We start from the raw sequence: 21248 nt of genomic DNA on the forward strand, positions 1-21248 counted from the left end.
GGAGCATGGAAAGACTCGACAACAAATATATCGGGAGAACTAGAAATTAGGATTACAAGCCCCGGGACACACGTTCGCACAAAACCTATGGGTGTAGCGCATAACCCTTGAGTGCACGAGGGATAGCGGTCTCGCCGGTCAGAAAACCCGCTCCCCTCGGCTGCCAGTCTGCAACGTCATGTGGCTCGTTTGGGGCGCGACAACTTGAAGAAACGACGATAACGAATGGTATGCTCAGTTCAGCATCGGGCCCCTGACCTCGCGTTGTATGTCTACGTAGCAAAGGAGAGCGCAGAAGCATCGACTACGTGGTCGCCCACTATATAACCTCGCCCGCTAAAGGTTCAAGTAAGGAGTCACAGAAGGATCTTTTCTAAAAGTGATCCAAACTTCATTTATTTCTCGGCAGCCTTTAACTTACACAAATGTTTGCAAAAACTGTTCAAAGATGGCATGCAAAGCGTCAACTGGAGAGCTGCCTGGAATGCACTGGCACTTGTTGGGCCGTCTCTCCCAAAATAGTCTCGTTTCTTACACGTCCTTCGCTCGATCGACTGTTAAAGGGTGCGGGGGGTGTTATACAAGGCAACTCCGGAACCAAAGCAGCGTGGAAACAGAGCCAAACAAGTACTCCTCAATGTGAGGCACTGTTGCTTGGTTTCCCCCCCTGAAAAGACCTTAGAAACAATAAATACAAAACCCACTAAAATGAGGGAAGCCTAGAAATGAAAGCATCGAAGGCAAAGCCTCAGAAGGTCTTGCGGTGGAGCGCCCGAGTTCCTTCTTCTTCGTATTCCCGTTTGGAGACCCACATGCGCTTGAAGGTGTCTAGAGACGCTAGGATGGAGCCTCCGATCCACGTGGAGTACAGCCGTTCCTGGGGGGCCGATATCTGCGGGTGGAAAAAAAGGATCTCGGCTTTGTCGTATCACAGGCGAGTCGGTCACGTTATCTACGGCAAAAAAAGAAAGAAGAAGAAGAAGAAAAAAAAAAAAAAAACAGAACCAAGCTGCCCTCTTAAAAAAGAGAACGATAAAAAAATTAGGAATAAAACCATATTTTCAGGCACTGTTTTTACGATGAAAGATGAAAGTCACTGAAAAGGTTAGCCAGCTGTAGGACTCGAACCCACGTCTTCTGGATTGCCGGTCCAGGGTTCTACCAATTGAGCTAAGCTAACACGCCTTCTCAGCGACTTCCAGGTTGCGTCACCTGAAGGGACAAACCAGCCACTCTCTCTCGCTCATCCTCCTTTCACTCTTACACACATTCATACGACGGGATCGACGCAGGCGGCAACTGTTTTTACGCTTGCACAGCGTAGTACCGCCCCTGTCCATGTTAGTGAGAACGCATGGATGTCAGCAGTTCTTATCGCTCGTGAACATCATCAACGAGTCAGGTACACAGCAACCTGGTATTCACGAGCACTTTGGTAAACTACCACAGTAACTAGTACTGCGAGTTTTAAGATGGACTCATCTTAATTCACAATAAGTTGCGACATTTAGAGACGGAACAATTATGTACAAAGGCCATTGTGTTTCTATTTTTAGGAGTCACGTTAAAGTAGCAGACACAAAGTCATCCGTTGTCAATAATGTCAACTAGCTGTTTCTTTCAGATTTTTTTCTTTTTTTCAAGTTGAAACTGTGAGCAAAGGCAAGAGGTGGTGTAGTGGTGGTGCACAAATGGGAGATAATTTCAGTGCTCCTGAACATAGTCATAATCATTTGTGAAGAACAATGTATTTTTCGTATCTTCAGTACCCAATTTGGAAAGGCAGCTTATTTTTTTTCTCTTCATGTGTCAAGTGGAGCTTTCCTTGATGAAATCTGCATAGTTTCTCTCAAATGTCAGATAGCACTGCACTGTACGTCTTAGGGCGTTCTTCGTTATAATGTGCATCCATCCAGACTGTTCACAGACATGTGTGTCCTCCTCCCAACAATAGTGTTTTTCTAGCAGCACCAAAGAAAAAAAAAAGCATTAAGGTACTTTCAATTTTGTAATTAACTTGCCCAGCTTGGCAGCCATCGGGAATGTGCAGTGAGGTGGCTAGTTAACAGATATATTTTCATTAACTTTTTTTATTCGATGCTTTCAGGGAAATGTGAGATAGCAGAATTGGGAGTAGTCATTTTTTTGAAGCAAATCTGCTTCTTTAAAATCCTGAAACACGCATGCACATTGGGATATCCATTGCCAAATTTTGCTACGCAACGAGCCGAAATCAGAAGCGCAGGAAAAAACTCGACCTTGGCCTCCAGGAGCTTATCTGGCCGGCAGATCAGCGCCTACTCCAATCAGTTCGCTCCAATCGCTCCAAAGCAGGCAGCCCTCAGACGTGGAATGAACAGTGCTCTCCTCGCAGCTAAGACACGTTTTTGTTTCAGTTTCAATGCGCATCTCAACGTGCGTGAGTGTGTCAGGATTTTAAAGAAACCGAGCCACTTTAAAGAATGCCTGCTGCAATTCTGCTATCTCACATTTCCCTGAAAGCACCTAATTAAAAAGTTGATCAAAATATCCGTTAATTATCCACCTCACTGCACAAGCGACCTTTTTCCTAATGGCTGCCAGGTCTGGTAAGCTAGTGACAAAATTGAAAGTGTCCTAATACATTTGTTTTTTCCTGAAAAATTGTTGTAGCTAAAAAAAAAAAAAAATCCTGTATGTCACAAAATACTGCAATAGCATTTTTTTTTTCACCCGAAGAAAAGCAGCCTCATGCACAAAGGTTTGCGATTAAATGTTATATTGGTGCTTCATCCCTGTCCATTTATTTTGAGTTTCGTTATACATTACGTGGAAAAATTACATCTCAACGCTCTACTACCATTACATTACGAAGTATATTTACATTCCCGGGACCGTGCGCGTTAAACAGGATGGAAGGCACCTGGATGCCCATGTTGAGAGTCCGTTGATTATGTGAGTAAATATGGCATTACGTTTGTGGTAATGCACAAGAAAAAGAGAGCAGTTACTTACTCTGATTTTGATTCCTTTGGGAGCAATCTTTTTGACTTCGTTGAGGAGTCTGTCACCAAATCCTGCAATGAGAGAATAGCATGTCTCAAGCCAGCGAAACACTGACGGGTTTCATTTTCCCTAACCCTATGCGGGAAAAATCCAGTGATGGCCAGTAGTTAACTACATGTAGTTAAAGTACTAGTTAAACTACCTGATTGTAGTTAAAAAGTAGTTATCAACTACCTGCAGAAATGTAGTGTGCAACTACTAGTTAAACTACTATTTCGAGTAGTTAACTACAGTAGTTAGGTTACCGCAGGTGCCAACTACTTCCGATTTTGCCGCAAGCTTTACGGCACGATTGTACTTCCGACTTTTACCTTGAGCTACTTGTTTGATGAGAACGGAGGTGCAGTACAATTGTGCCGTGCATGTGTACTAAATCTTCACTTTTATCGCTGGTTGTGATTCATATTTAGGTGTCTAAGGACGCTATAGAATGGGATTGGTGTTGATGGAGAACGTTAAGTAGTTATAGATGTAGTTAAACTACATTGCAGTAGTTAAGGAAGTAGTTTTAACTACCTCCCCTGAAAAGTAGTTGAACTACTAGTTAAACTACTCCATCGCGAAGTAGTTAGTGGCCATCACTGGAAAAATCTATGAAATCTCTAGGAAAGTCTCACGTATGTTAATGTTAGAGCTGGGTCATTCCATGCCAAACGTCCCAGACATTGTGCTCGATCATCTACGATTTCTTTCAAATAAATTGTGGTTGATTGTTGCCATGCAGCCGACGCTCTCCCAGTTTATTTTTGCCCAAAAAAAGATTTTCACGCCGTGACCGCCTCTTGAAGTTTGCGATGTGACATGTGATCTACCTGGTGAAAACAAATACAAAATAGCTTTTTCGCAAATTCCAGCCAAATCTCTTCTGTGTGAAGGCAAAGCATAACACTTTCGTGCCAAGACCCATTGAAGAGTCGCTTTTTATCGAGAGTTTATGCCCCGAGAAACCTAAAATTTCGAGAACTTTTGGATTTTTTTAATGGAACTCCACAATTTTGTCAGAGCCATTTAAACTGTTTAGCACTGTTGTTTAGGAGGCGTAGAACGTGTTAAAAATATTTTGAGGCGCACAGACTTGGAAGTGTACCGCAGAAAAAAATAATGAATTTAGGAAATATTGCACGCTGAGGTGGTCCTGATAAAAATATGAGACAAATTGCATTTGATAATACGCCCCCTGAACATTTATTTTACAAAGTTTCATCTAAACATTTTTTTGAAAAAACTTGAGCACCCTCGCAGTCACCCGGCGTTATCCCGCAAGGCTGCTTCAGCCCCAAGACGCATCGCTGCCGCTGCCGCCAAACGCACATGGGAGCAGTCGAACCCGATTTCCGTTCTTCAGCAAAAAAGAAAGAAAAAAAACCCTATAGAAATTAATCTTCCAAGCTCCAGGTTTTCACGAGAACGGCCTACTGCGGCGACACAGTTCAGTAGGAGCACAGGGCATAGGGATGTACTTCGGTGACAACGGGCACTGGCAGGCTATTGAATCACCATAAATCTGTTCGAGCAACGACGGACACAATGCTTACTAGCACCGACTCTATGGCGCCGGGCAATAAAGGGTGTGCAATAAACGGGGAAAGCACGGCATCTTCACTGAATATAAGAGCTAGCTCGGTAGGCTGGTGTCACCTCCGATCGAAGTGAGCTACGTGTAATAGGTGCAGACCCGTGAAGCAGCCTTGCGGGGCAACGCTGGACGAGTGCACGGGTGGTCGAGTTCAAAAATTTTTTTCGCTGCTAAAAAAGTGTTTAGATGAAACTTTGTCAAATAAATGTTCAAGGGGCATACTATCAAATGCAATTTGTCTCATATTTTTATCAGGACCACCTCAGTGTGTAATCGACGGCTGCGTATGTGGTAAAAAACAATATTTCCAAAATTAATAATTTTTTTCTGCATACTCTTTTAAGTCTGCGCGCCTCAAATATTTGTAACACGTTCTATGCCTCCTAGACAACAGTGTTAAACAGTTTAAATGCCCCCCCCCCCAAAAAAAAAAAAATTCCAAAAGTTCTCGAAATTTCAGTTTTCTCGTGGCATAAACTCTCGATAAAAAGTGTCTATCAACCTCAAACAGGTCGTGGCATGAAAGTATTATGCTTTGCCTTCACTCAGAAAAGATTTGCCTGTAATTTGTGATAACGCCATTTTGTTAGAATTTTTTTTCACCAGGTACGTCACATGTCCCTTCGCAATCTCCAAGAGGTGGCCACGGTGCGAAAAAATGTTTTGCATCAAAGATCAGCCGGGAGAACATTGGCTGCATGGGAGCAATCAACCATAATTTATCTGAAAGAAAACCTTGATGGTCGAGCGCAATGTCTGGGACACTTTGCATGGAATCGCCCAGCTACTAAAGCAGTGCAAAGATGTTTGTGTTTTGGCTCATATTACTGCTGGCGATAAATCCGATTACGGCAACGCAATTATGCAATTTAAACGTCGAGTCCCAGATTCCCACCTCCTGTCATCCGGGGTGTCTACCAAACTGTACCCTTCATTACCTGACTTTTCCAGGTTTTCACAGACTATTTCAAGCGAACAAATGGGAACTTAGTCTCTGCTCCTACATTTTCATGCGGGTCACTCATAAAACAAATACGGATCAAACAAGTCAAACAAAAAAGGAATACTACAAATACACGTTTTTCCTTAGTGTAGAACTGATTTTTTTTTCCTGCAGTGGGGAGGCCTTGTACTGCGCCGTATTTATGAGCCTCGTCTTTTTTTCTTTTTGTTAAAGGTCACTTATTAGTAGAGCCTGAAGTTTAAGGGTTTAACCCGATTCTTCCCCAAAATTTGCAACCCGAATCGAAGGATTTCCTTTTGACGGTGAAACCCGATTTTTTACCTCGCAAATTACCCCCACTGAGATGTCTGTAGGAATGCACACTAACTTGTTTGGCAGCAAATGCGGTTACACAGCCGTTTGTAGCAAACCAGTACTGTTAGTTTGAGCAACTTGGCCCGATTTCTCCACAAATTTAGCATACTGGAAGTTTCTTTCACCCAAATTCGCACGAATTTAGAGCACGCATTTATTTATCAAATTTTTTACCCCCCGAATTTAGAAAAAAAGAAATAAAAACATTTCCCGAAAACTTCGGGCTCTACTTATTAGTGAGGCTGCCCCACTTTCCTGCCTCTGAGCTCGTCACATTGGGCAACTGTCACTCGTGGCAACGTTGCCGCTCAACCGCACTGATCGGCACTCGGGATTCACTGCATATCGTCTGCAATTTTCCCTGACACTTCCCGGTTTTCCATGTTGGTACACACCCTATAATCCCGATATGTAACGCTCCTCCGATTTTTCTATCGTAGTTGCGTCATATTATAACTACAGGTTTTCCCGGCGATTTTAATCCAAGTGCCAGCTAAATTAATCCATGCCCCATAAAGTTTGCATGGCACATGGATTAAAATCGCCGGGAAAACCTGTAGAAAGGGCAGTAAATAGTGCCAGAAAAAAAAAAAAAGACAAAATCGGCGCCGTAAGCTTCTCTGGCGCACGTCCTTTTGTGAACCCCATCCGAGACGAGCTTGGCTCAGCGATGTGCGTTACGTGTGAATCCACGCAGCGCATCTCTTTGCACAAATGACGAGCCAACAATCGGGGCCTACATGCACAGTGCAACGCAAGGAGCAAACAGGCGGACGTGACGTACCTTTGAAGAGCGTAGAGCCCCCGGAGAGCACGATATTCTGATAGAGCACCCGGCGAAGGTCCATGTCGCATTTGTGAATCGCAAACACCAACACCTGGTGAACACCTTCAAATTCCTCCCCTATAAGGTCGGGTCGGAACAACACCTCGGGGGCGCGGAACCGCGCGGGTCCAATCTCCAGCGTGGTCCCGTCGGGCAGCACGTAGTGGGCTTTCTCCGTGTCCATCGTCTCCTCGCGCTGTGGGTTGTTGGCAAGATAGCAGGCTTTCTCTTTCACTGTCTTTACAATTTCAAACTCTGCCGTCGTGTGGAAGTTTGTGCCTTCTTTGCGGAGAAGGTGGCGCAGGTAGGAAGTGACGTCGCGCCCCGCCACGTCCACGCGGAGGATGCTGTGCGGAATGGCAAACCCCTCGTAGATGGGCACCGCGTGCGTGACACCGTCACCAGAGTCCAACACTACACCCGTGGTCCGTCCCGTTGCATACCTGATGAGGTGAACAAACAGAATGCTTGCAAGATGCGGGTAGTGCCGCGCGGAGAAAACTACAAATTGAAGGATGTTCAAGGTTTTTTCTTTTTTTTTGGGTGCTTCTGCTATGGCAACTTTACAACAAGACCTAAACGGACGATTGTGAAGTACGTGCTGGAAGGACATGAGAGATGTGTCATGGGGCCAGTGATTTGTATCGAAATGCGATTTGTGCGTTTTGTCTGTTATCATGCAGGCTGTCATGGAATGTCATATTTGTTTCAGTAAAATTAATTGCACTCGTGCCATGCACCATTGAAACCTTTGTGCTTGACATTGACATTTTCAGCCGGGCTCGAAATTTGACTTTTGAATGTCCTTCTAGCAAGTTTTTCACAGAGTGGTCGGAAGACATTGCTGTTCATAATGATGCAGGACACCTCATGAAGTGATCCTCGATTTTCACCAGGGCATGGAAGCAGTCAGCCATTGACACTTATCGGCTTCACTTTACCACGAGAAAATTTGGCAAAGAAAGATAAAGATTAAAGGGGCCCACTGGCTGGAGAACTTACAAACTGAGAACAGCCTGCATGGAGACGAAGAGAGCTGGCACGTTGAAGGTCTCAAAGAAGATTTCGGCCGAACGCTCGCGGTTGCGCAGCGGATTGATGGGAGCCTCCGTGAGCAGCACGGGGTGTTCCTCCGAAAAGGTCTGCAGCTGCTCTTTCGAATAAATGTACTGCCAGATGCGCTCCATGTCGTTCCAGTCGGTCACAATGCCATGTTCCATTGGGTAGCGAATGCTTAACAAACCACGATGTTCCTGAAACAGGTGCAGACCAGTTAGTAAGGGGGAACCCCTACAGGGTCGTGCTTTTTAAAAAAAAATGTTCGCGTGTGAGTTACATTATGTATAATATTTAGAATGATACGTGGAAAGCTCAAGAGCTTCTCCAGCAACAGCGAGCTTGGAGATCAACTAAACAGTGACAGCCAAGAGTGTATGGAACTCCGAAACACGTGGTGTTGCGGACGACAGCGCAAAATCATGCGCGAGATGCCTTGAAAAGCCGGAAAACATTGTTTCCGCATTCAGAAAAGCGAGATTTTTCAGACATCTTGAATATCGTTTGGTATTGTCATCTAAAATGTTTGACTCGAAATTTTGTGCGTTTCAGTTTAACTGGGGGGCCATGGTGGCCCCCAGGCTGACCGACTATGGTATCGTTTCGTTGGTTTCGCCCTTTGTCGGTTCCGTCACCGTAGCTCGGTGCCACTCATCGACGTTTCTGCCAACAGAAAAAAAGGACACAGACGACCACAAATCTCTTCTTAGATCCCTGAGACTACTATCCATGCGATGTTTATTTCAAATACTTTAGGTTAATGTGTCATCCAGCCAGATTTATGGAGACACTTAATCTGAAGGTTGAAGTAACAAAGTTAGGGTACCTGCATAAAATAAGAAGGAAAATCTGAGATAGTGGTTGCTGTAAGCCGAGTTTTCTAATGCGGTAAAAAACCAACAGAGAGACGGAAGCGAGCGGTGCTTTCTTGAGTGGACGGCCCGTTATAGTTGAATAGTCTGGATTACCTCTGCCTTTGGTCCCATGAAGATCTCGCCTTCCAAGGCTCCAGCCATAACCCGCTTGTGCTTCGGTCGACCAATGCTGAAATATGGGTGCAGTTAAAGCCATGACCTTTGCGGAGCAGATGTCAAAACATAAGTGAAAAACAGAAAAAATATGACTCACTAATTTGGGAAATGACATTTTGGTACCTGGTCCCCAGCAAAGCCGGCTTTGATAACACCAGACCCCTGCCCAATGCCAAGCAAGTTGATTTGTCATTCAAAATTTGTCGAATAATATACAGTAATATATCTAGTATTAGTAAAAGATTATGGCCACACTGTTTCACATACTGTGCGACAGCAAAAAAACGGAGCACACGAGGTTAAGACACAAAATGGTGTCGTCCTTCTCTTTCACCCACACTTTATCCTATGTTGCTGCTTGCATTCGATTAATAACACTCTCTATTGCGTTAAAAAGACCCTTTTTTTGGTGATTGCAGCAGCGACGCTTTCAAGCAAGACTGCCTGTTACTTTCCGCCCTTTTTCTGTTTCTAAGGTGCGTTTCTTCACAGAAAGGGAACTGTAGTAGTGACACCCCTGGCACTAAACAACTTACATTTCATCCTGCATAGCATTAAAGTACATGACAATGTCACAAAAAAATATTAAAAGGACTGCAACTAAAGAAAGCTTCTGGGTTTTGCCCGCATACTTTGCAGGTAGCAAGACGTAACTTTTCCATCCAAATATTATCTTTACTAAAGTCTGAAAGCCAGAGCCAGAGTTCATCACACGAGGCATACTTGGGAATAACACTTTGTTTCGTCTGCCATGAAAGGGTGCTGCCAACATGGCAGTTCAAGTGATTATACAAGTTGTAAGTTAGCTTGTATAGTAGCCCTACGAAGTGACGCCCATATACCAACAACGCTGTGCACCTGCAGTGATTACTAGTGGCATTGCGAGCAGAATTAAACTGCACGAAGATAAATGAGAGCGTGCGCCAAATTTATTTGACACAGGAGAATTAAAGCAGGAAGCAAGCGAGCTGGTGATAGTTATGGATAACTATGGCTAACCTCACCTACTGGTCATCCAAATATTAAATAAAACACGATCTCTCCCATTATCTTTCCCAAGCACAGCTACAGTGCCTCTACTCCAACTCTGGCAGATGAAACTGCGTTGTTGTTAAGTATGCTGTGGGTTGTACCTTTGTATCAACAATTTTTGGAAGATGAAACTGCATGTTATAAGGAAACGTAAAAAAAAAAAAATAACGCACGAAGCACAAACGATTTTTCCCACAGCTCTCACGTATTGTCGGGTTAATCTGCATTTAATGAGCTGGCACTTATGGTGGTTAAATAAATTATTATTATTGCTTTTTGTGTCTCTTATCTAAGATAAGTTTTGAATCTTATCTTAGTTCTTATCTTGAACATTCCTAGCATCTACTCTGAATCAGAAAGTAAGTCTGATGCAAGATTACAGGATTCTTCTTTGCATACTATGGTATTGCTACACCTCACCTCACGGGACAGGTGCTGTACTATTAGACCACACCTTGATAGTTGATTCTCTCCTACAGGTTGTCTTATAGCTCAATCAAGGCAGTTTTTTTTTAATTTCTATTGGACGTCGGAGGCTTTACACCATGTTCTGTCCCAGCCTCAACATTTTGCTTTACTTCCTGTCAGGTTCTCGAATGGTCTGCTTGAAATACATAATTATCTCCGTGCTGTCTGTGTTACAATTAAGCGTGCACAAGAACCGCAGTATGTGCTGTGCACGTCAAAACAAAACAAAACAAAAATGTAGTGGATGATATAACTGAGTTCAGCAAAAGCTCTCAACGCAGTATCTTTTTTTTTTCTGCCACAGCGTTGCATGTGGTTTTATGGTATCCCATTCATTTATTTGTGATGGGCAACGCGCAACCTTCTCACATTCTCAAGAATAACAGAGTAATATTCTATAAAATCAAGTAACGTCTCGATACCCGCATAATAAACATAACCTGGGCCACCGATTCAATGAGAAACGCACATATTTGGAACATCCAACGCCCAATACACCTGTCAGAAAACCCGCTCTCGACAATATTTATTCATGCTCGGAACCAATGCAGCGGTGCCAGGAGCTGTCAGTGTCACCACACTGTTTATGTAGCGTGTGAACACAAATTGAAACGTAACCGCAACTTCAGCTAAGCGAAGTTTGTATCTGTGACTCATGCGTGGAGATTCGTAGGAATATGGCGGACATTTTCATCAAATGTTGAATTGCAGATGCAATATGTGCGAATCGTCACAATTCATCTCTATTGTAGTGTACTTACGTTGTCTATAACTACAGGCTGATTAACTATAACATCATATGTTTCCATATTATTACAGAATCTTCAAGTTGCGGTAGACACCCAAGCCAGCCTGCTCTTGCCGATGTGTTTCCCGGCCGAACAAAAGTAGCTGTTGTTAACCGTCCATGTAGCACAAAAATAAACGTGGATGTGCAAATTTAAATAAAGTAGAATTATTATAACGCAGCGTATGATGCCCCAGGAGGTGTTAAATTACGTGACCGGCGTCGTTTTCTACTACCTGAAGATTCGAAACTTTCGATCGAATTCAGCTCAGCTCGAGCTTCAACATGGAGGCAAAGCGAGCGGCAGGAGTTCCGAACTTTCCCGTCGTTGGATTTCCACAAATCGGTCCCGGTTTCGAAGCATTATATTCGGCTTGCTTACGGCTATATAATGACCAACCAAACCCTTTACAAGTTGTTGCTGTTCTTAAGTATTGGTAAGGGTTGCCTTGACTCTGAAACATTGTGGCTGTCGGGAAAGCGTAACATTACGCGATCTTTTCAAGCTCCTGTCAAGCACACTTAGACTGATGTTATGTTTGGCACGACAAAAATGCTCGCCTTAGCAAACGCGTACAGTTGGAATCAATACCTTGTTCTGATTTCAGTGATGTTGTATGCGGCCGCATGGCGTGAGCAATGTCAGAGATGTGAAGAATGCGAGGTATTTGACGGACCCAGGAATTTTACTAACGGGATGCAAAGCGTGTATATAATAGACACGACACCACAGAATGACGCTAATCGAAACCCCTGGATATGCAGATATCCAGGATAGGATGCGGAAGATAAGGTTCAAAATAATGATGACGGCACCCGAGCATAAATCATGACGATCTGTAACAGTAGAGCTCACAATTTCCACAGGTGAAGTTGGAGCTCCAGGGTGCACCCTCCCCCTTTTTTTTGCCTGCTGGAATTCTTAGACATGTGTGAAGGCAGAGAAAGTAGTCGTATTATAGAAGCTTTGAACTTGCATATTTTGATTACAGGTTAGGTGGTCCAGATCCTTTGGATTGTATTAGCATGTACGAGAATACAGGCGACGAAAACGAAGGCATACCTCCTCACTGGCATTATGTCAGCTATGGCTTGTCTGATCTGTATGGAGACGGCCGTGTGCATGAGTATGTATGGCTTCAGCTAAGTTTTACTTTTCGGGAGAGAAAGTTTTGGAACTTATACTTTGTGCGTTGATCTCTCACATGTTTCATTATAACTTGCATGCATGTAGGCAGGTGGCATGCGAGAGTATCAAAAACGGCACTCGATATAGCAATCCTTCTTTCTGGATTTTTTCGATGGTTTTCTTCAGTATTAGCAAATTTACTGAAACACTGTGCAGAGCAAATCATGTGGTACCGGATGCAGTGGTGTTGCTAACGCAGTCCCCCAGTATATCAGATATACAGGGTGTCTTTTTTTTTTTTCGTTATTAGAGTAGATTTTTCATAAAAAAACTATAGGGGCTATCGACATGCTGTTTTCACTTCTATCATTTCTGGGCCGGCGGACGTTCTTCGCCATATGTTGCTCAACCTTCAAGTGACTAATTACCTAAAAATCGTTAATTAACTTTTTAATTATAAAAGCTACGAAGTTGTCCCAATGAGAACATCTGTTCCTTTCAGTGACCTGATATCGTAGCCGTTTTCAGAACAAAAATTCATTCGGTAGATCGTGCGCACAAAATTCGTGAACGAACACCATTTTTTTCTTTATTTTGTTCATTGTGCATCTTCGGAGACGCGTCTTTCTTTCACCCCCAGTGCGAGAGGGTGACGGAGCCTCATGCATCGAAGATGAGTTTTAACTTGCGGAAACCAAACAAAAACACAGGTATCGGGTGACGCTATCGGAACTGCCCTCATCTTGGGTTGCATTTTCTGTTTTCTTTTAATCTTTTTCCAGGATGCAAGAGGCAATAGTATGTTCTTTCACCCTCTCACATTGGGGGTGAAGGAAAGACGGGTCTCCGAAGATGCGCATATGCGCGAAGCGTATGCGCATGCGTGAAGAATAAGGAAAAAAAATGGTGTTCCTTCACGAATTTTTTTGCGGACGATCTACCGAACGGATTTTTGTTCTGAAAACGGCTATGATATCAGGTCACCGAAAGGAACAGATGTTCTCATTGGGACAACTTCGTAGCTTTTATAATTAAAAAGTTAATTAACGATTTTTAGGTAATTAGTCATTTGACAATTGAGCAACATATAGCCAAGAACGTCCGTCGGCCCAGAGGTGATAGAAGTGAAAACAGCATGTCTATAGCCCTTATAGTTTTTTAATGAAAAATCTGTATCGAAAATAAAAGAGACCATGTATAACATACCTGCGTTTAATTAAACTGTTAATGTAAAAAACAAAAAGTGGGTCGTACATGTTTTAGTAGCAAATTGTACTAAACATTACAGAAACTGTTAAAAGCTTGCAAGACCTCACAGAAATTTACATAAGCAGCAAAGTATAATGGATATACTAAGGCACGTTCTAAAATGTGCACAAAAAAAGTAAGGTCCCAAAATGTAACAACATGCACATAAGCCTAGGGCATATGGTAAAAGAAGGAATTTTGGTCACACTTTTCTTTCACGGAAGATACTGCATTTCGGAATGATATGCACCAAATATCTGCCACTCATGCAGAGACTATGCAGAGAGACACGTGTTGTTCAAAGTGAAAGCATGGGAGGTACCACCAGTGATGGGCAGTACATTTCTCACTACTTTATACTTTACTGAAAGTATTTAGCACTGGCAGGACTTCCTACTATATTTAAAGGGACGGTCGCATCCGGAAACCCATCTATGAAACTGATACCACTATGTTCGGCATCAGCCGACGATCTACTTAGCTAATTTTTCGTCTGAAAAGTGCTTAGATATTGCATAAACTAATTTTAAAGATCAGTGCTGCTTCCGCGGCTGCAGAGGCATTCCCAGCATTCGTCGTTTCCTCTCGTCATGTGTTCCATGGAATAACGGTCAAAAGTACGCCACTATTTCGCGTAGGATTTTCGGTACCGTGGTCGGTGGTCACCGAGGAATTAAATGACAGTTTCAAAATTGACTAGAACGGATGCGACCGAAGTACATATTTTTGCAATTACTTAGTACTTTACTCGAGCTGCTTTGCATATCGCCGGGCACCGCTATGTACTGTGTAAGCAACATTGACAGAATGTCTCACGATTAACCAGGGTGAGCAACGGCGCCACGGATGGGCCAAGCGGCTTTGGCTTTGAGCTGACCTTCCGGCTGTGCAAGGAACGGGGTGAGACGGCACCGCCCACTTGGCCCGCCGCCGTCATGCAGGGTCTGGCCAAGTACGTCTTCCAGTCTGGCAACGTACTCTGCGACGGTGATCACGTGTCGTGGCACTGCCCCCTCGACAACAGCGAGTCGCGCATCGAGCACATGCTCATGACCGAAGATCCGCAGCTGGAAACCGTCACCACGCCCTTTGGAAAAGTCACGTACATACAGGTTTGCGTCCTATTGCTTTTCGTGTTCCCTTTAATAGCAAATAAGTTCGTATAGGGCAGTGCTCCCCAAAATCTCGTATCCTGTGACCCTCAAAAATAGTGCCGTGCCTCCCCCCCCTCTCGATTTCTCACAATAGTTCCCCCCCGAACAAGTTTTCAAGATGAGAGAACTGATGTTCTGAGGCTGGAACAACATAGAAAGGACAATCACATACAAGGCCTTTGTATGTTAATTGTCCTTTCTATGTTGTTCCAGCTTCAGAACATCAGTTCTCTCATGTTCAACATTTGCCGCTTGCGTCGATCCCTGTCGTATGAATGTGTGCATGCGTGTGCAAAAAATGTAAGAGTGAAAGGAGGATGAGTGAGAGAGAGTGACTGGTTTGTCCCTTCAGATGACGCACCCTGGAAGTCGCTGAGAAGGCGTGTTAGCTTAGCTCAATTGGTAGAGCCCTGGACCGGCAATCCAGAAGATGTGGGTTCGAGTCCTACAGCTGGCTAACCTTTTCAGTGACTTTCATCTTTCAAAGTTTTCAAGAATTCGGGTAAAACCCGATAACTACCCGAAATCCTTGCGGTCCCTCAACTCACCGTTCTAGGTAAAGTGTTGGAAAAGTGAATCACAGTATCAGCGAAGAGAGCTATTTGTGATAGCCTATTTGTCCTCCTTTTATAAACCCCTACTGCAGTAGTGAAAGACAAGCTCCCGTGGCATAGTGGTTAGAGTGATCGCTTTCCACGCCGAGACTGGGAGGCGACACGGGTTCGAATCCTGTCACCGGCTGTGCTGTGCTGTCTGAGGTTTTCCCTGGGTTTTCCGAAGACTTTCCAGACGAATGTCGGCACAGTTCCCCTTGAAGTCGGCCCAGGACGCATACTAACCCCCCTGTCCCCCACTCCTTCCTGCTGTCCTCTCTTCATCTGTCCACGTCTATACGCCGCTCATAGCCACAGTTGCTTCGCGGCGCTAACACGGAATTAAAAAAAAAAAAAAGTAGTGAAAGACAAGCTTTTGTGTCGTTTCACCCGAAAATTCCCCGATGACATATCAGACAGAGATCGTAGTGCCCGATTTCTCCCCGAATTCTCGGATGTAAATATAGCGCCCCGATTTTTCCCTCCCGAATTTGAAATATCATAAAACCCGAAAACGAAGGACACTATTCGTGGCCCACAGTTTGGGAAACACTGGTACAGGGCATAACTTTTCTACGTCACGTTATTCCCGATATGAGAAGCGCGTGATAACATTTTTGCGCCTCTTTCCAGATCGTTGGTGTGTGTGCTGAGGAACTAAAGGCTGCACAGCAGTGGAACGGACGAGGTTTTGTTCAACTCATGCAACGAGTGAAGGGGGCCGGGGGACCTTGGCTTGTCACGGACATGAGACGCGGAGAGACAGTATTTGAACTTGAACCTGGAATTGCGGTAACTGAGGTTCATTTTTGCTTGGCTGTGGTATCCAGGAGAAGCAGGGGTGTAAGAATGTGGCACACCCCTCCTCCTTCGTACGTACGTGGAGATTGAGCAGGACGTCTGCTAATTCCATCTTGTAAGGCAGATATGACAGAAGGGGACGTCCATTTAAGTAGCAAGGAAAAACTGTTCGCTGGTGCAAAACACGTTCCAAACGAAAAGATCTCTTTATTCACGTAGAGAAAGAGTAACTATTTCCTAATTAACAAAATACCATAAGTAAAAGTGTTTGGAGTCATTCTGCAGTGTATGTACCTTGTGTCACTCTGCTACGCCCCTTTTCCCTGCACAGAAACTCTTTAAAGAGACACTTGAGAGAGAGAGCATCAATTTGTAGATTTTTGTTTCCGCAAGTACGGGTGTATTCTCGAATTTTAGCGAATCCTTGCCTCACTTTTTGCAAACTTGAGCTGTATAATTTATTATCGGCATTTATAAATAATTGGACGAAATGAGTTGACACGGTGCAAGAGTTTTTTTTTTTTTTTTCTTTTCTTCATCGTCGAATATAAGTAAGGTCTGATTTTTTTGGGTTAAATGCCTTTCCTGGATCCGCGAGGGAAAAATTGGGTGCTACGGATACCGTAATTTCACGCGTATAAGCCGCACTGCAGAGAAGCCGCAGGACCTGTTTTTAGGAACATTTTTGAAAATTTTCTGGCAGATAAGCCGCGAGCAATAAGAGACGACTGATTTGTGCGACAAAGGAGACCATCCATACACCGGCGTCGGCATGGTGTACAACAAAGGAGGTCAGCCCTAGAGTTCTACCAAGATCGGAGTGTGCCCTTGTTGGGCGTTTTGCATGGATTGATGGGCCAGTGGTCTTCCAGGAGACGTGAAGAACCAGAAAGATCAATCTATTCGAATGACGACCCGTCCCCGTTACGCACTGTTTGTGCATCGGCAGGGCAGTGCTGTTCCAGAGACACTGCCGACCCTTTCGTTAAAACCGGCGTATGGGGAAGATACCAGAAAAAAATGGTCATCGGATAAGCCGCAGAGCGCCCGTGACAAAACAAAAAAATTGCGCATAGGCCGCGGCTAATACGCGTGAAATTACAGTACATTCGGGTGTCATCAGGTTAGTATTTTTGCTTTCCGTTCAGCAAGCCGCCCGCAGTTGAAGTGCATATATTGGTTAGACATACATTCCTCGTGATTTATAGTGACAATCACCACATGTTGTAACATCAAATGTCCTTCGCCTTCTTTATTGCTGCACGTAAATAATATCTGCGTCACACGTGTACAAATTGCTACCAAATAGAGCGTGTGATACGTACATGGCAGTCATGGGTAAGTTACTACAAAACAGTAACTAAGTTATAGTTATAGCAGTTAGCCTGCAAAAATAGTAATTGAATTGTAGTTACAGCTACTCTTTTTGAAATACAACTAGTTACAGCTAGTTACCACGTTAAAGTAACTTAGTTACTTTACAGTTACCTTCTAAGAAAAAAAAGTTGAAGAAATGTAACCCTCGAAAACTTCGTTTGCGCATTTGTACTGCTTTAACATAGTTATACCGTATTATAAATATTATTATAAATATAAAAACAGCAGCATATACTTGAAGAATCGAAACAACGCCATATAGGGAAACTGACGGGTGGAAAATATTGCCATACCTGAGTGACCTAGTTGCTCCCGAAGACTGATACATGGTACAGCTCGATGCGCAAACGAGCCGAGGAATGCTCCAACACATAGAGCCTCAAAGAGCCTAAGGGACAGAGTCATGACTTTGACTGATACGCAATTGGAAATCGGGAAGAATAGGGCATAAACTGATTTGGGAAGGAAGCATTGGAGGGCTCGGGTTTAACCCGAAAAAGTCAGACCCTAAACATAAGTGAATACATTAAACTGGCAGTTAATACAATGTACTTTTCTCCGACTTTTATAGGAAGCGGTAGACAGAGGAATTGAAACCGAAGGATCAGATCTCAGTGGTGTGAGTGCCCGCCTCTGCTGGTCGGAAGACTTTCCCTGCGGGCAAGAAATGGGAGACGTCAAGCGAGGAATGGGGGACCGCATCGAGATACTAGCCGAAGATGGCACGTGCGGCAGTCCTCCGCACGGACCGTCAAAGCAGATGTCCGACATGTAAGAGCGTAATTTGCCCATTTCATGTGGTGTGGAAGAGTTGCATTCAACGTGCGATTGTGTGGAAATTCCATGATGTCCTGGACACGACATGTGCAGGTTTGGAGGGCTGAACAAGAGTGGTTCGGGCAGGGAGCTGCGGGAGGTCTCTCGCAAGGCCTCTTTCGACAGTGATGGCAGTGACCCTGCAGAGACGCGGGAACTCATGCAGACACGACTTCTAGATGCGGTACACTTGCAGCTCAACCTAGAAGCTGGACTACTTTTTCCCCTCGTTCTCCGGTGAGTTTTGTAGTTTGGTAATATTTTGCATCTGCGAAGTTAACTCGTGGAATGCCGTATAAGAAGGCAACTTGATCCATCATTGCATCTGACGATTGCATCATTGTCCTGTGTCGACGTCCACTGGGACGTTGATCGGATGTAGCAAAACTGCCTTATTGAAACAAAGCCATCGTGATGTCCCATCAAAGTCCCTTCTCTACACCCGTTGGGACATTGATTGGATGTAGCAAAACTGCCTTATTGAAACAAAGCCATCGCGATGTCCCATCAAAGTCCCTTCTCTACACCCGTTGGGACATTGACTGGATGTAGCAAAACTGCCTCATTGAAACTGAAAGCAATCACAATGTCCCATCGAAGTCCCTTCTCTACACCCATTGGGACATTGATTGGATGTAGCAAAAACTGCCTTATTGAAACAAAGCCATCGCGATGTCCCATCAAAGTCCCTTATCTACACCCATTGGGACATTGATTGGATGTAGCAAAACTTGCAAAAAAAAATTTAACTGAAAGAGCCATCCTATCAAGGGCCCACACGAACATCCGATGGGACGTTGATGGGATGTAGTGAAACAGGTTTATCGCAATTGAATTGTGTGACTATTCAGGGGCAGGCTAAAACACGGACGTCACTTCACCTTCAAGAGCTCCGTGGACTGCGCAGCCGTTACATTTGTGGTACCTAGTGTTATCGGCGCTTTTGCCAGCTCTGAGCACCCGTATGCTGTGCAAGGGTCGTGGTTGCAGGTAATGCTCCGCTCTGCAGCTGCACAGCAGATACACTTATACGGTCCAACTATGCGTCAAAATTGCAGGTTCTGCTCACTGAGGATTTCCTTGCAGAGATGACAGCGGACATGGAATCTCTCAGTTGTGCAGAAGGAGTGAGCTTTTGTTTTACTTTTTTTACTGATATCTGTGGTAAAAAACAATGGGGGATTGTGCAAGCAACACAGTGAAATTCTAGTGGTATGGTTAGACCCTCATCTTTTGGGGGGAGGGGTGTTGTCCCACTCGGGGGTTGAAAATGGGCTGATATGTTTTCAGAGGTGTAAAACTTGGTAAAAAATCTGGTGCTAGTGTGTGGAACAGATTTTTGGGTGAAAAGAAGACTATGATGCAAGAGGCAGCGCCAAGTAGTCAGAGTTCACCCATGCCCGTATAAAAGTGATCGAGTTTGATTATCGGGGTTTCCCTGGTTTGGGGTGGGGGATGGGGGTAAAAATGGATTATGCTGGCTCTAGGTATGACGGAGTTAATGTTTTCTTTTTTAGCTAACACTGCCAAAGACCTACTCGTGGCCGGACAGGAAAATGTCCATCACGCTCGTGCCAGAGGAGCTTTGAAGACTGGCAGCTGTTCAAAATATTTATGTGAGGACTGGAAAGGGCTCGTGAAATGATTCTCCCACTTGTGGAGGAATCGTGTTGATCATGCAGGGATTTGTCCCAGGCCGATGCAATCTCGTGTTCGCAAGTTCCCGCGCGGCGAGCCTCATCGTGGGAAAATTTCCCATTTGGTGTTGCACTGTCCGCCAAGCTTTGGAAATACTTTTTCGTAAACGTTATCAAAAGCAGCATTCTCCGGAGACAAGTACAGCTTCGTCTATCGAATATGTGGACTACAATATCACAAACAGTGCATTAGACGGATGCAGTTACAGAGGTGGTTTCTCAACCGCTTTAACGGGAAATTGCCTCAACTTAGGGCTCCAAACTGATGATATATGTATGGAATTGAATTTTACCCACAGGCTCCCACGCATCTACACAGTTTTGTGTTTCAGCATTGTACAGGAGATGTGAAAGTGTGAACACCTCGAGATCTGAAGTGGAAAAGTTTGTTTGACATATCACGTATGTTTGGAATAGTTTCTGGGTGTGTGGCACATAACATACATCATTCTACTGCTGTAGCATGATCATGTAGATTTATGCGCACACACACACGAAATGAGGGTCCTGAAACGGCTAGTCAGTTGGACAACTGACTAGCCCTTTTTGAGTGACTGTCAACCAACGTGCCGGATGTACTATTTCGTACGATTGTTGACAATTGTGTACACGTGTTTATTGTTGATGTGAAGGAAAAGTGCCGCTGTACCAAACTGGTTATAATCTACAATAATCTAATCACCTGTATGCCATTTAAGGTGAATCAAATTGATGGCTTAGAGTTCTGTAGTGTAGCCTCCAACCTATCCCATCTAGTAGCAGTGGTAATGCTTTGTTTCCGTTTAGGAGTGTGTGATTTGAACTTAAGTCTTAGGCTCGTATGTCTGCAAGGTGATACAATGTTAGGGTTTTTTATAAGGGAACAATGAGGAAGTGCCTTTAGAAAAAACTAGAAATGTTCACTGTGCCGTCAACAGATTTTTGAGACTTCTAGAAGCCACAAATGAAGTGTGTTCAATCGTACCGTAGAGTTCTGAACAGTCAGAGTTGAAATTTTCTGATGGCAACTGTATATTATGATTGATGCGCAAAGAGAGGCTTCATTTCCTGTTACTTGGTATTCCCAAGGGCAATTGAGCAATTTGTTTCTTTTAGCAGCTGTACTGTGTCACACCCTGTGGTATTGTGCCTTGCACTTAATTTCAGAACACGTATCTTATTTATTAAAATGCTAGTCGACCAGTTTTTCTTTCATAGCCATCGATTGCATGAACATTCAATAAATGTCCAAAGTTTGCTAGACGTCAATGCAACTGAGAGCTGTGGAAAAATTGGAAGGGTCGGCCTGCATTTA

At 44.1% G+C, this 21248-nt stretch overlaps 2 protein-coding genes across 2 annotated transcripts; one reads left to right on the plus strand and one right to left on the minus strand.

Moving 5' to 3' along the window:
- Positions 1–369: 369 nt before the first annotated feature.
- Positions 370–11328, minus strand: LOC135377354 (alpha-centractin). Its single transcript, XM_064609714.1, has 7 exons — positions 11114–11328; positions 8950–9014; positions 8790–8865; positions 7768–8018; positions 6724–7208; positions 2995–3056; positions 370–892 (listed from the first exon to the last, which is right to left on the minus strand). The coding sequence occupies exons 1-7, from the start codon at positions 11159–11161 to the stop codon at positions 749–751; spliced, it is 1131 nt and encodes a 376-aa protein (XP_064465784.1). The 5' UTR covers positions 11162–11328; the 3' UTR covers positions 370–748.
- A 70-nt stretch (positions 11329–11398) lies between these two features.
- LOC135377355 (suppressor of fused homolog) lies at positions 11399–21196 on the plus strand. The gene is made up of 9 exons (XM_064609715.1): positions 11399–11576; positions 12132–12266; positions 14343–14628; positions 15897–16055; positions 18013–18212; positions 18312–18494; positions 19109–19247; positions 19316–19384; positions 19775–21196. Exons 1-9 carry the CDS (start codon positions 11425–11427, stop codon positions 19844–19846), a joined length of 1395 nt encoding a protein of 464 aa, XP_064465785.1. The 5' UTR covers positions 11399–11424; the 3' UTR covers positions 19847–21196.
- Positions 21197–21248: the final 52 nt, after the last annotated feature.

The sequence above is a fragment of the Ornithodoros turicata genome, chromosome 1 (genome assembly GCF_037126465.1).
Source record: "Ornithodoros turicata isolate Travis chromosome 1, ASM3712646v1, whole genome shotgun sequence".
In the NCBI taxonomy this organism is placed as follows: Eukaryota; Metazoa; Arthropoda; class Arachnida; order Ixodida; family Argasidae; genus Ornithodoros; species Ornithodoros turicata.